At 35.8% G+C, this 15,912-nt stretch overlaps 1 protein-coding gene across 1 annotated transcript in view; it reads left to right on the forward strand.

The window, feature by feature from the left end:
- LOC125226853 (trissin receptor-like) overlaps nucleotides 1–15,912 on the forward strand; it is a 270,614-nt gene that overhangs the window by 178,496 nt on the left and 76,206 nt on the right. The window contains exons 4-6 of the mRNA XM_048130987.1: nucleotides 2,081–2,225; nucleotides 7,541–7,700; nucleotides 14,268–14,465. Coding sequence (XP_047986944.1) covers nucleotides 2,081–2,225; nucleotides 7,541–7,700; nucleotides 14,268–14,465 — 503 coding nt within the window. The remainder of the gene's footprint in view (nucleotides 1–2,080; nucleotides 2,226–7,540; nucleotides 7,701–14,267; nucleotides 14,466–15,912) is intronic.

Raw genomic sequence — 15,912 nt, forward strand, 5'->3', positions numbered from 1 at the left:
AAATCTATCAATTTATTCAATATTTATGATTCAAAATCATCATTTATAGGTAAATTCTACCAGCCAGCTCAAGATGTCAAGTTAAAATTTGTATGAAATTACTTTGCACTCTTGTGGACAAAATGCAATTTTGCTATCTGTTTTCGAATAGCAAAGTAAGCCTTTACCAGTTGGTGTGGTGAAAAGTTTGTTTAACCTTCGTGCCTTGAAAATACCGGGTGAAACAAAACTGGTAACACAAAATAATATTTTCTGGATCTATTCATGATTACGATCAACTTTTACTATGGGACTTATATCGAATTCGGCAAAAAAAATGTGTAAATTCTGGTATCGAGTTCATTAATATGTATGCAAATTTGTAAGGAATTAGTATGGAGAAATGGGTACATAATAATGAATCATATCAAAAGTTGGGTTCATAATTTGTATGAAGATGTAGATTTTGAAGTGATGTTTTCGAAGATGGTCCCATAGTAAAAGTTGGCTGTAGTCATGAGTAGATCCAGAAAATATTATTTTGTATTACCAATTTTGTTTCACCCGGTATTGGCACGTACGGTTAAACAACAACTTTGCCCCTTGTAAAACAAATAACTATTGTTCTTTAAGGGGGTAGTTGTTTTTTCCTCGTGCTATCGAAGGTGTATTGGGTGAGTGAGAGTTGCGAAGGTTTCAAGGCACGAGGACTAAGTAAGCTAAGCGACGATCTTGCGGGAGAAGTAAAAAAAATCATCGAACCGTCGAAAGACACTTATTATAGGTAAAATACTACAAATTAACTTATATAAAACGGCCATAAGATTTCAAATTCAAATTTAATTTGAATAGGCAGTTAGCTCGCGTCGATTTTAGCTGCATATATATCGCTTATTTTATTGTAATGTATTAATTTAAGTTCGATATTGATTTTCATTACATTGGAAAATGAAGTTTATCTTATCTAATTTACGGGAATACGGGTATTTATTAGATACTATGTATTTTCCCGGGAAAGAAAGATACCGAGAAAAAAAAATATTGGCTTTAAGTAAATTTCGGTTTCGGGAAATAAACCACTTCCAATAGAACTACCAAATTATTATAATATACATACATACATACATACAATCACGCCTGTTTCCCCTAAAGGGGTAGGCAGAGCACATGAAACTGCTAAAGTTACAGTGCCACTCTTGGAAAATAAGGTTGAAAGAAAACGAAACTGTGACATTGCAGTGACAGGTTGCCAGCCTCTCGCCTACGCCACAATTTAACCCATATCCCACAGTCGCCTTCTACGACACCCACGGGAAGAAAGGGGGTGGTGAAATTCTTAACCCGTCACCACACGGGTATTATAATATAATCGACCGTTTACAGCAGTCATATACCTACAAGATGATTATTCATAATTATTTATCGCAAGTGTATTTTATTTGTTCTTCCGTAGCAATAGCAATAGCCAAAACGATTTCAATAGGTACAAACGAGTCAGAAATATAGACGATACTGTAACAAAAAAGTACTTAGCCGTCATTTTGCGATTAATAGAAGGCTATATTCTCAGCTGGCTTCGGTCGACAGCGATTACTTTGCGTTTTGTCCTCGTTCGTTCAGCGTAAATCTAGACATTAAACCGCACTCAACCTATACCTAATATTGATTCACTTTAGAAATTTATTTCAATTCATAAGAAAGTTGTAATTTCGTTCGGAGGTTCGGAGGTTAGTGTTTAAAACATAGTGTTTAAAACATAGTAAATACGCGATTAAGTCCCGTTTGCAATTTTAAATAAGTTGTAATTTATTCCTAAAAGTAATTTCGTTCGTTAAGTCCGTTCATATTACATTTTAAATGGTTCTGAATAAACTGAACCAAATATTCGTTGTAATATTTTGGTACATTGAACGCATTACACATAACACGTTTTTAATTAAGGAACATAAGTATTCGCTCGAATTCCCCTTGACTTAAATAATAAAGCCTGCTAATACGTGCTTAATTCCGGATTTTCGCCGATTTTGTTATCATACATAGTAGGATTAGTTGGCAGTGATAGGTGATTTGGTAATTTTTATCTACCTATTTTGTTTTTCAGGTAACCTGTTAGTGATTCTTGTGGTGACCCTGTCAAGGCGGTTGAGGTCTATCACCAACTTTTTTTTGGCTAATCTGGCTGTCGCAGATTTATGCGTCGGAGTGTTCTGTGTCTTCCAAAATCTGACGATATATCTCATACCTAGGTGAGTATAAACATGTTACACTTACAATTTAGTACATTCATACATAAATTTACGCCTGTATAAAGGTAGCCATCGCACATGATATTGCATGTGTATCCGGGGTACGCGCCATAAAAACTCCTTCAAAAACCCCTTCGGCCTAAACGACGGCGCAGCCCTACCCAGTCCTTCCTCCACCTGACATCCTCCTTGATAATAGTCTGTCTTATTGCGTGGTACCTATGTAATTGTCTTTTTGTAACTATTTGTAATTCGATATTGCAGTGACATATTGCTAGCCTATTGCCCTCGCAATTAAACCCACATCCATATCTTTTACGACACGCTCGGGAATAATTACAAGTTAATAAAAACCGGCCAAGAGCGTGTCGGGCCACGCTCAGTGTAGGGTTCCGTAGTTTTCCGTATTTTTCTCAAAAACTACTGAACCTATCAAGTTCAAAACAATTTTCCTAGAAAGTCTTTATAAAGTTCTACTTTTGTGATTTTTTTCATATTTTTTAAACTTATGGTTCAAAAGTTAGAGGGGGGGGGACGCACTTGTTTTTCCTTTAGGAGCGATTATTTCCGAAAATATTAATATTAACAAAAAACGATCTTAGTAAACCCTTATTCATTTTTAAATACCTATCCAACAACATATCACACGTTGGGATTGGAATGAAAAAAAATATCAGCCCCCACTTTACATGTGGGGGGGTACCCTAATAAAACATTTTTTTCCATTTTTTATTTTTGCACTTTGTTGGCGTGATTGATATACATATTGGTACCAAATTTCAGCTTTCTAGTGCTAACGGTCACTGAGATTATCCGCGGACGGACGGACGGACGGACGGACAGACAGACATGGCGAAACTATAAGGGTTCCTAGTTGACTACGGAACCCTAAAAAATATGTCATAATATTCGGTTTTGGTTTATAGATCTTTATTTCTCAAAAAAATAACAATAATTCACTTATTTGAGAAGAAAATAACAAATATTTACAAAAATAGTTTAGTGAGCGAAACACTTCTTAAACATAATAATCATTTCTACAGTTCGTCTATTATTTTTTTCTTCAGCTAAGCGGAGAACCAATTTACATTGTTTGCACCAGTCGATGTCTGATCAGAACACAACAAACAAACCACTTAGGATTACTTCCTCTCCCGTCTTTACTGACTTCCTGGCATATTATATTGATTATTGACTTAATTGATTACATTTATATCACGCTGATATTTTTTTTTTTAATGAAATAGGCAGCACGCCTGTTTCCCCTAAAGGGGTAGGCAGAGCACATGAAACTGCTAAAGTTACAGTGCCACTCTTGGAAAATAAGGTTGAAAGAAAACGAAACTGTGACATTGCAGTGACAGAATAATAGACGAACTGTAGAAATGATTATTATGTGGATGGTGATAAGCAATAATGTGTCAACCCACACGCCAACCATTTTGAGAAAATGGCGTCTAAAGATTTTTTCACATTTTTTTGTGTTTCTCTTAAAAAAATTGTTTTTTATATAGATTGTTGTGTTTTTCAGCTATAATACGTTCAGTAGTAGTGATTATTGTAGCTTAATTTCAAAACAAACTTCAATTTGACGAAATAATGCCCTTTTCTTTTATTGCGAATTGTTCGACGACGTCAAACTTTTTCAAGACTGTGTTATGATACTTAACCCACTTTTGCTAATTGTTTAAAAATATCTATGAGTCTTAAATAAACATGTTAAAGCACATAAATTGTTATTGTAAAATACTCTACCTATGCATATTTTTAACTTTATAAGTGTTAAGTAACATATCAGTCATGGTCACTTATGTTATTAGGTATAAATAATAAAATAATAATAAATATTATAGGACATTCTTACACAGATTGACTGAGACCCACGGTAAGCTCAAGAAGGCTTGTGTTGTGGGTACTTAGGCAACGATATATATAATATATAAATACTTATATACATAGAAAACATCCATGACTCAGGAACAAATATCTGTGCTCATCACACAAATAAATGCCCTTACCGGGATTCGAACCCGGGACCGCGGCGTAGCAGGCAGGGTCACTACCGACTGCGCCAGACCGGTCGTCATGTAGGAATCAATACATTATTTATTAATCAAACCTTTTAATGATTTTTCTACTCCCGAACTGTTATTCGTCATTTACAGGATTGTGCGTATCGAAAAAACTGAAAACGCATTGTTTGGTTCTGTAATCATGGCAACGCATTGCATTAACGATACTGCGTGCGTGCGCGGGAAGGCTTTGGGCAGCTGAGCTGACAGTGCAAACCTTTGCAATACAGGAAACAGTGTGAATTTCGCGAGAATTATTTAAAAAAACTATTAAAAACTAAGTGCATGGTCGTTGTAAAAGTATTGTATGCAATGGTGTTTAACTGACTCCAAAATACTCGTGGAAAGTACGCCACTCATATTTCTTGACCTCCTTTAAACGCCTGTTGAATAAAATACTATAAATTAACTATTAGAGTAATGATCATTTCTAGACACATATTTAAATTATCTGTGCTTTTTCAACAAAAAATCGTTACAAAAACCAAATAATCATCTTTAAAAAAAACAAACTACTTATCTAAAATATACAACAAAATATTTTTTTACGCTAAGAAATAGACTAAGTCATTTAAATTATGAATAACTCATGACTTGTACAAGAACAAAACATAAAATATCTTTAACAAAATAATAAACTACCATTCAGTAAGTATTCAAAAATCAAACAATATTTTTATGCATACATTAACACGTCTTAATGTAATTAGTAATTATAAAAAAATAGTAGCTTATATTAGATTTTTATATAAACACGTACTTGTAAAAAATGTTTGCAAATTATAATAACGAATATGTATATTCATGACTTAAAATGTTCAATTTCGTACTGAATTTACCATTCATGTGCAAAAATATACTAATGGACTAAGTCATAACTTATTCAAACATAAATTAATATGAACAGTTATATTTTACAATATAGTGTCATGGTACTTACACCAAAAACGAACAATTTATGACCCGAATATAATTTAACAATAATGACTTATGTTTTATAACACGGGTCGTAGCATAAAACAACGAATAAAATATCATTTTGCAATAATCATTCAAGTCTCATAGTGGGTAACTATGTCATTTTTTGCGTTTTGCAAGAATGAGTCAAGTGTAAAAAAATCGTTGAGTCAACCCTCATAACACATTATTGTAATTTAAATATGTCTTCTGCCAATTACTATAATAAGTTAAGGTTCTTGACACATTAATGCAAAACAGGCAACACACGATATAGGATTTGTGTTAACCTATTTTTTTACTTTTGGGATAGTAAAAATTTTCAAAATGAAAAGGTCATTTTTGCAAATAGAAGTTTAAAAATCCAGCTATAACATGGCATTAAAATCTCATTTTTTTAGTTTTTGTGGGTTGACACATTATTGCTTATCACCATCCATGCGTGTCGTAAAAGATATGGATGTGGGTTCAATTGCGAGGGCAATAGGCTAGCAATATGTCACTGCAATATCAAATTACAAATAGTTACAAAAAGACAATTACATAGGTACCACACAATAAGACAGACTATTATCAAGGAGGATGTCAGGTGGAGGAAGGACTGGGTAGGGCTGCGCCGTCGTTTAGGCCGAAGGGGTTTTTTTTCTTCAGCTAAGCGGAGAACCAATTTACATTGTTTGCACCAGTCGATGTCTGATCAGAACACAACAAACCACTTAGGATTACTTCCTCTTCCGTCTTTACTAACTTCCTGGCATATTATATTGATTATTGACTTAATTGATTACATATATCACGCTGATATTTACTTGAAATACAATAACCCTTAAACAAACTTATAGGTACTTAGGTAAGTAAAGTAAACTAAACTTAAATATACATTTTTTTAATCATAATCATACATATTTTATTTGTAAACATAGGTATATATAGATCATGGAGTTGCGTTAGTGTCACTATGCTTTACCTTTAGGCATATAAAAATATTTTTGTAACGATAGAGCATGCAGCAAATATTAAACAAACAAGACCTAAGACTAAACCTAATTTATGTGATACATCTATAATTCAGAATCGGAGAGAAATTCTTTAATATTTTAAAAGACTTTTTTTTTAAGTCTACTATGTCACGTATTAAACTCTCTCTATACTCAAAATCGAAATAATTGTAGTCAATTAAAAATTTTACATGCGAAAAAAATATACGAGAGTTAAATTGGTTTTTAACATTTTACCTTCATAAAATGCATAGGCCCCTCCTGAAATATGGTTAGCAGACAATATGACGAACATACGGGAATATAGTAGTAGTAGTAGTAACTCTTTATTGTACAAAAACATATTAAAAAAAAATTAGCATACATTGAGATGTGAAGTACAAAGGCGAACTTATCCCTTTGAGGGATCTCTTAAATAATAATATATATATTCTAAGGCTAAATCTAGCCCGCACCTCCGTGACGAACAAAACGCAACTGCGTGCGTAGCTGAATGTCCAAACGCTTCACGATTCGCTCACGATTCGCTCACGATTCGCTCACGATTCATGAGCGTTTCGTGAAGCGTTTGCTCATTTGGCTACGCACACTGGTTCTGTCGGACCAATATGGAAGAACGATTGAGAGAGATAAGTCGACAGCCGGTCTGGCTCAGCTGGAAGTGTCCCTGCCTGCTAAGCCGCGGTCCAGGGTTCGAATCCCGGTAAAGGCATTTATTTGTGTGATGAGCACAAATATTTGTTCCTATAAGTCATGGATGTTTTCTATGTATATCGTCGCTTAGCACCCATAGTACAAGCTTTGCTTAGTTTGGGGCTAAGTTGATCTGTGTAAGGTGTCCCCAATATTAAAAAAAAAGTACTCGTAGATGCTACGATAAGCTACGGGGCGTTAACGACTCTGCTCTCGGCTAGAGGTCCTAACTCCTGACATGTAATGAATTTCTTTCCCACTCGATAAAACATAAACGATAAAACATCGTGCCGTTCCTATTCACTTACAAATAGTGCGATAGGGACGGCCAGATGTTTTATCATTTATCGCGCGTGCCTGGCATATCAGCTATATGTTATCACAATATTCATAAAATTTCATTTTTGTCCAATTTACCTACTTGTGCAATATGTTTTCAAAATTGTATCTCAAACGGAAATGGGTAAATGTTGAATTTCAGCGGTAGACAAGATTTGACACAAAAGTAAGTAAATGATGCAAGTTAAATAAAAGCCGGCCAAAAACTTTTGAATGTTTTACTTTATACCCTACTTATAACTTTTATTTTTTTCAGCTGGGTGTTTGGAGACTTTTTGTGCAAAATGTACCAGTTTGTACATTCGCTAAGTTACACAGCGTCTATATTTATCTTGGTTGTGATATGTACTGAACGATATTTTGCTATCATACACCCTATAACCTGCAAGCAAATCCTCACGTCTTCCAGACTTAGGGTAAGTGTATTAACTTTCTATTTCTGCTCATATTTATTAACTAAAGGTAGTTTTATTATTTTTTCCTTTACATTTTACACTACTTAGTAATTAGGTAAGATTAGATAAACATTACAAGGCCCTAAGCGCCCATTTACACGGTGCGGGAACTCGCATACAAGTTTCATTACCTATATTTCGATACCTAATTGGTGTGCTGTGATGTAGGTACTTAACCTCAACGATATCCGCGTTGTAACTAAAGTATGGCAATTCGCGAGCTGTGTAAAATATTCATTAATATCAGTATCACAGGAAAATAAACTATAAAAGCCTCCGCCACACATAAAGCGTTTTGATAGAGGAGCGTCAGCGGAGCGCAATGATAGCGGTGCGCCGGCGGAACGCTGGCGTTCCCCTCGATATCCGCGCGCATTCCGCTCGCAATCCGTGCTCGTTAGTTCCCGCCGGCGTCCGCTGGGCGCAACGCCAGCGTTCGTCCGGCGCACCGCTATCGTTACGCTCCGCTAACGCTCCGCTACCGCTCCGCCTACGCTATCAAAACGCGCATGTGTGGCCGAAGTTTAATAGTCTTACCCCACCGCACCTTAATCTAGCTAGATAGACTAAAGACCAAATAATTATGTAAATACATCAGTCGCTCCAAACTTTTACTAAGAGATTTATTATCAGGTAAACTTTGCTTCGCGCCACCACCCTAAAATTTTCACTTGATTATTATCTTATACTGTGGCAGAAGCTTCTTGATCCAGGCATGATAAAATCATTAATTTTATCACCATCTTCAAAAAAGGAGGAGGATTTAAATTACTTATAATTTTATAAATAAAATACATGAGTTGTTTATTTCAATTATTTTAGTCCGGCATTAATTTGAACCTCCATCTTGAATCTTGAACATCAGCGTGAGAAGGTTAAATTTAATAAAAGTGTCTAAGGAAGTTTCATAAAAGTTTTCAGACAGGCAGCATCTTTCCGTAACTATTTATTGAATAATGATGAATAATGAAGTAGGGAGGCCGCTCGGGAAACTTCAAAATTGTTGAGTCTAACTGTTCTTCTCTAATATTAAGTTTCCAACATTGAGCCAGATAAAACCAGGCTATAAATAGGTAAAGTACCTACTACGGGGCAAATCTCGACTAGGGGAGAAATGTAACTGGTCCATTTTTTCAATGTTTGCATTATTAAATAGAGTGTCCACCAATTATATATGGTAGCCGTGTTCAGTATATACATGTAGAACTCAACATCATAGTGTAATAATGGAATAAATGGATCAGTTACAATTGCCCCCCAGTCGAGATTTGACCCGCTGTACCTTATTCTAAAACCCGGCCCGCATAAGTTTGTCTATACTGGGTGTAAACTTTAACTGCGTCCTGATCTCCTGCTCCTGACCAATGGAATATTTCAAAGACATATCCATGTTTCGGAAATAATAACCAGCACGGGTAGCATGGTCGCGCAATAGACGATAAAATATCAGTGGCCCGTTTCTCGAAAGGTACAAGCCTTGTATTACATGTTTGTGTGTTTCCATGACAACCCATACGATTTGACAGTAAGTGCGATAGGAACGGCCAGATGTTTTATCATTTATCGCGTGAAATTGCCTGCCTGGACAGGCTAAGGTTGTACACGCCTACTACAAAGTATTATTTTATACTTAAAACTCGAAACATCAGGAAAATCTACCCCATGCTTTAAATAATTTGGTTTAAATATCAATGACTTAAATTGAATAAAGGACGTACTTGCAAAAAAAATAAACTGTACTGTAGGCCGTTACGTACTCCTGAAATTGATCAAGATTTGTTCAACGACGTTTAAAAATAACTTTTATTTTTAAGTTTAGCCTTCAAAACCTTTGTATTAGATTCATATTTGGACTGCGCAAATTTGACCACATTTCCAACTTTCGCGCCCAGCTCAAGTGGCTCCCTATTCGTCTCCGCCGTAAGGCCCTTTTCACATTATCCGATCCGATATCGGATGTAGGAAGGATGTAAAATGTAAGATTTATGCGCTTCCAGGTCTTCATTTATGTATTTAATAGATCATTATTACTAAAAAACAAAAAAAAACAATAAAAACGCAAAAATTGCGGATTTAATGCCTATAAAACGGCACTCTCCTACAACAGTTTTTGTCCGAGGCACCATGGAACTGCCGATATCGGCAGGACGCTTCCGACATTTTTTGGCATGCCGGACCCCCCGTCAGTTGTCGGCCGATAATATTTGTTTGTGTGCGTATATAATGTATGTATACGTTTGTAGTAGTGTGCGTGACAAAAATGGCGTCTATTAAATATAGCTGCTAATGATCGAAATTCAAATTAGTTGACAATTTCCATTGAAAAAAAAAAGGTTGTAATGCATCGGTCCGAATTGCGGATACTAGTTTTTTCATCTTTTTGTAGATATAGTTGAATGTAAAATTATTTATTTTGCCTGACACCCTGAGTATTTTTATGCTCGTTATTTTAATTTTACAATATAATATTTAGGATATAGTGCTTATAATTATTAAATATAAAACATTTTTTAAATATTTTTTGACACAAAATCATACTTCATTGATTTGGAACAATGCGTTTTATCGGACCGACATCCGACACTATCGGAAGCGTTTATCGGATGTAGGATGTCGGTCCGACATCCGATATCGGATCGGATAATGTGAAAACGGCCTTATTCTCATATTTTAGCTCTTCTCTATAACATTCTTTTCAACCCCTCTACTCCTTCCTATCTTAAAGAGCGTTTTAATTATCTGTCCTCCGTCAGACCTTCACGGAAATATCAACTTACTCCTCCTCCTTCCTCTACAAAGTTTTACAATGACTCCTTCACGTTTCGAGCGGTTCGGCTGTGGAACGGCCTGCCGTTAGAGATTAGGTGTGCTAAATCACTTGAAAGCTTCAAAACTTTACTAAAGAATCATTACCTATCTCTGCCTTAATTTGCTGCTGTGTATGTTATGTTATGTATGTATGTATGTGTGTATGCATTTGTGTATGTATTAATACTTATATGTGTATGTTTATTGTGTACATGATATTTTATTTTTATTTATTTATTTTTATATTTTATTTTTAATATTGGTGTATATAATTATTTAACTTAGTGTATGTGTAATTTTCCTATTCCTTTAATTATTTCTTGCACTACCATTTTCAAAATGTCTATTATATCTTTATTTCCTGCTACCCTAAGGTTGTCTGGTAGAGATCGCTTACAGCGATAAGACCGCCTGTTGCTACCTATGTTTAATGTCTGCTATTTGTAATCTGTTATCCTTGTGGTGCAATAAAGAATATTTACTTACTTACTTACTTTAGCATACTTTCAAAGTTCGTTCAAGACTGTACGTGTATCGTGTTCTTTTTAAACATCGTTATTTTTAAAGAGTGATAAAAAACGTCAAATACAGGGTGATAGCGTACAATATAAGATAATATTTCACAAAAGGTATTTGTCCCCTATTTATTTGAAAACGTAACTTTTCATATCCGATTGTTTTATTTTAATAGGTGTAAAGATGAGTTTACACCATTTGCTGTGAGTTTTGAGACGCAAATACGTGTAAGAGTGAGTGGCATATATCTGCATCTCTTTCTTGCTTGTACCTCTGTTTCAAAACTTGCATCAATAACTCGCAGGTGTAAACTCAGCTTTAGCTGTGTTCCCTAAACGTCCTTGCACGGGTAGCATGGTCGCGCGATAGACGATAAAATATCAGACGGCCAGATGTTTTATCATTCATCGCGCGACCATAATTGCCTGCCTGCTTGGCCAAAATATATTCAATATTGGAATCTTTCGCTTGCTCGGATATCAATATTAGCACATGCGGTTAAACAACTACTTTGCACCCTTGTACATAAAACAAGTAACTATTTCACCACACTAACTGGTAAACGCTTACTTGATTCTTCGTAAACTGATGATCAGGCAGGCAATTATGGTCGCGCGATAAATGATAAAACATCTGGCCGTCCCTATCGCACTTACTAATAGTGCGATAGGGACGGCGTGATATTTTATCGTCTATCGCGTGACCATGCTACCCGTGCAGGTTGCATTTTATCCACGAGAGTTCAATGTAATTTCATCTTATATCTTTTAACTTGATGTCCTGGAAGAATTAACCGTCCCCTCTAACGCTCAAAGTTTAACTGGAAGAGATCTCTTAAAGGGATAACAGTTCGCCTTTGTATTAAAACTTTTTATTTTAAATTGTACGTGTTGTATTATTTTCTTGTACAATAAAGTGTTTACTTACCGTATCGGATCGGATATGACTCCTTCACGTTTCGAGCGGTTCGGCTGTGGAACGGCCTGCCGTTAGAGATTAGGTGTGCTAAATCACTTGAAAGCTTCAAAACTTTACTAAAGAATCATTACCTATCTCTGCCTTAATTTGCTGCTGTGTATGTTATGTTATGTATGTATGTATGTGTGTATGCATTTGTGTATGTATTAATACTTATATGTGTATGTTTATTGTGTACATGATATTTTATTTTTATTTATTTATTTTTATATTTTATTTTTAATATTGGTGTATATAATTATTTAACTTAGTCTATGTGTAATTTTCCTATTCCTTTAATTATTTCTTGCACTACCATTTTCAAAATGTCTATTATATCTTTATTTCCTGCTACCCTAAGGTTGTCTGGTAGAGATCGCTTACAGCGATAAGACCGCCTGTTGCTACCTATGTTTAATGTCTGCTATTTGTAATCTGTTATCCTTGTGGTGCAATAAAGAATATTTACTTACTTACTTACTTTAGCATACTTTCAAAGTTCGTTCAAGACTGTACGTGTATCGTGTTCTTTTTAAACATCTTTATTTTTAAAGAGTGATAAAAACGACAAATACAGGGTGATAGCGTACAATATAAGATAATATTTCACAAAAGGTATTTGTCCCCTATTTATTTGAAAACGTAACTTTTCATATCCGATTGTTTTTTTTTAAATAGGTGTAAAGATGAGTTTACACCATTTGCTGTAAGTTTTGAGACGCAAATACGTGTAAGAGTGAGTGGCATATATCTGCATCTCTTTCTTGCTTGTACCTCTGTTTCAAAACTTGCATCAATAACTCGCAGGTGTAAACTCAGCTGTAGCTGTGTTCCCTAAACGTCCTTGCACGGGTAGCATGGTCGCGCGATAGACGATAAAATATCAGGCCGTCCCTATCGCACTATTAGTAAGTGCGATAGGAACGGCCAGATGTTTTATCATTCATCGCGCGACCATAATTGCCTGCCTGCTTGGCCAAAATATATTCAATATTGGAATCTTTCGCTTGCTCGGATATCAATATTAGCACATGCGGTTAAACAACTACTTTGCCCCCTTGTACATAAAACAAGTAACTATTTCACCACACTAACTGGTAAACGCTTACTTGATTCTTCGTAAACTGATGATCAGGCAGGCAATTATGGTCGCGCGATAAATGATAAAACATCTGGCCGTCCCTATCGCACTTACTAATAGTGCGATAGGGACGGCGTGATATTGTATCGTCTATCGCGCGACCATGCTACCCGTGCAGGTTGCATTTTATCCACGAGAGTTCAATGTAATTTCATACATCTTTATTATATCTTTTAACTTGATGTCCTGGAAGAATTAACCGTCCCCTCTAACGCTCAAAGTTTAACTGGAAGAGATCTCTTAAAGGGATAACAGTTCGCCTTTGTATTAAAACTTTTTATTTTAAATTGTACGTGTTGTATTATTTTCTTGTACAATAAAGACTGTATCGTTAAATATGGAGACAACTTTGAGTAGCCGTATTTATTTGCTATTATATTTTTTTCTTATAACAAGACATGGGCTTAATAAGGCACAAAATAAGGTACGCATTTTGTCCTAGAAACTCGACGTAAAGCATGTGGTTTAGACAGCATTGACTTAATCCTCCCGAGTACCAATTACGATTTCGGACAAATGCCACTAGAAAATTCACAAAGTGCGTACAAGACGACACAATTGCGAAAAAAAATTGTACAGTGCGAACCTCAACGACACATGATCCACAAAGCAGGATATCTAGACATAGTCTAGCCACTGTTATTTTTAAAAAATAAAGTTCATGATCTGTGTATGGCGGCCATTTAGAGAATATGGCATGGCGCTTACGCTAACTTCGACTTTGATGTCGAATTTAACTATCATACACTGTTTATATCGATCTGGTTTAGGCACTGTTCAAACACCATGAATGTCTATTAGACATAGACATTGGCCTATGCCTAATTTTTTTATCTATTTCTCTCATCTTGTACCTAATAAAGTGTTTACTTACCGTTAAATGATGATTTTGAATCGTAGGTAGATAAATCTTTTGCTATGCTGCTCGTGTTGGTGTGGTAAAAAATGTTGTGTTTCACTCGGTGTTTAACCTACGTGCCTTGAAACCCTTGCAACGCTCATGATTCCACTTTTCGAACCACTCGCTATCTCGGGTATTGGGTAATATTGGCGTGCGCTTAAAGAACAACTTTATCCCCTTGTGAAACAAATAACTATTGTTGCAGATGGTTATAATGGGCGTATGGATAACGAGCGCAGCGTACAGCGCGCCCAAGTTTATATGGGTTGAAACAATAACGTACAACCTCGATAATGGGCACATGGAGACAATATGCATACAGCACCTGAAAAAATACAACTCCGAAATATTCGATTTGGTGAATTTCGGATTTCTGTACGTGACGCCGTTATGTGTGATGACGGTAAGTGGCACGTTCTTGTTATCTGTCGTTTGTATGTTTCGTTTATCTAATGCGCTATTAAAATTCGGTAATAGAGTGGTCAGGCCCCGTAGCCGAATGACATTTCTCCGACGCCAAACGAAAGCGATACGCCGCTGGCTCTGTCGCGCCAATACGCAAGCGCGATAGAGATAGATATCTACTAGCGCTTCGTTTCGTGAGCGTTTCGTGAGCGATTGTGCCATTCGGCTAGCCACCCAGGATATTGGATTAAAATCCTCATGACGTTAATGGCAAAAATGTTTTTGATCAAAATACACACTTAGTGCGTTTTCACATTATCCGATCCAATATCGGATGTCGGACCGATATCCCATACATTACAGGCGCCGTCTTGGATTTTTTAGGGTTCCGTAGTCAACTAGGAACCCTTATAGTTTCGCCATGTCTGTCTGTCCGTCCGTCCGTCCGTCCGTCCGTCCGTTCGTCCATCCGTCCGTCCGTCCGTCCGCGGATAATCTCAGTAACCGTTAGCACTAGAAAGCTGAAATTTGGTACCAATATGTATATTAATCACGCCAACAAAGTGCAAAAATAAAAAATGGAAAAAAATGTTTTATTAGGGTACCCCCCCCCTACATGTAAAGTGGAGGCTGATATTTTTTTTCATTCCAACCCCAATATGTGATATATTTTTGGATAGGTATTAAAAAATGAATAAGGGTTTACCGAGATCGTTTTTTGATAATATTAATATTTTCGGAAATAATCGCTCCTAAAGGAAAAAAAAGTGCGTCCCCCCCCTCTAACTTTTGAACCATATGTTTAAAAAATATGAAAAAAATCACAAAAGTAGAACTTTATAAATACTTTCTAGAAAAATTGTTTTGAACTTGATAGGTTCAGTAGTTTTTGAGAAAAATACGGAAAACTACGGAACCCTACACTGAGCGTGGCCCGACACGCTCTTGGCCGGTTTTTACTGAAATACTTCCGACATCTGATAGCGGATCGGATAATGTGAAAACGGTCATGGTTCATGTCTAATCATTCTATAGCGACATGGCAGTGATTAGCAGATAGTAGGAGATAAGTGATACGAGTAGATAATATTTACATTGGTACTTTGCATATAGGTGGTTTAGAATAATTGCGTAGATTTTAGTTATTTTATCGTTATAACATACGAATTAAGCTCTTTATATAATCTGATTGCATCGGGTTGTCTTGTCGTGTAAAAACAATTGGTATAAGTAGTCCATAATTGTCCAGTTTTGTCGCGCATCATAGAAACCACAGATCGAGTGGAAAACGACGATTCACTACATCAAAACTACTCAAATGGATCAAATTGATTCTTGTATGATTTTCATTTATTAATTGAGTGATTCTCGGAGAAGGTTTAAATCAAATTATTTTATTGAATATTTTGTGATTTGTTCTCTTTTCTAGTAGTCACACTACTAAA

The sequence above is a fragment of the Leguminivora glycinivorella genome, chromosome 6 (assembly GCF_023078275.1).
Source record: "Leguminivora glycinivorella isolate SPB_JAAS2020 chromosome 6, LegGlyc_1.1, whole genome shotgun sequence".
In the NCBI taxonomy this organism is placed as follows: Eukaryota; Metazoa; Arthropoda; class Insecta; order Lepidoptera; family Tortricidae; genus Leguminivora; species Leguminivora glycinivorella.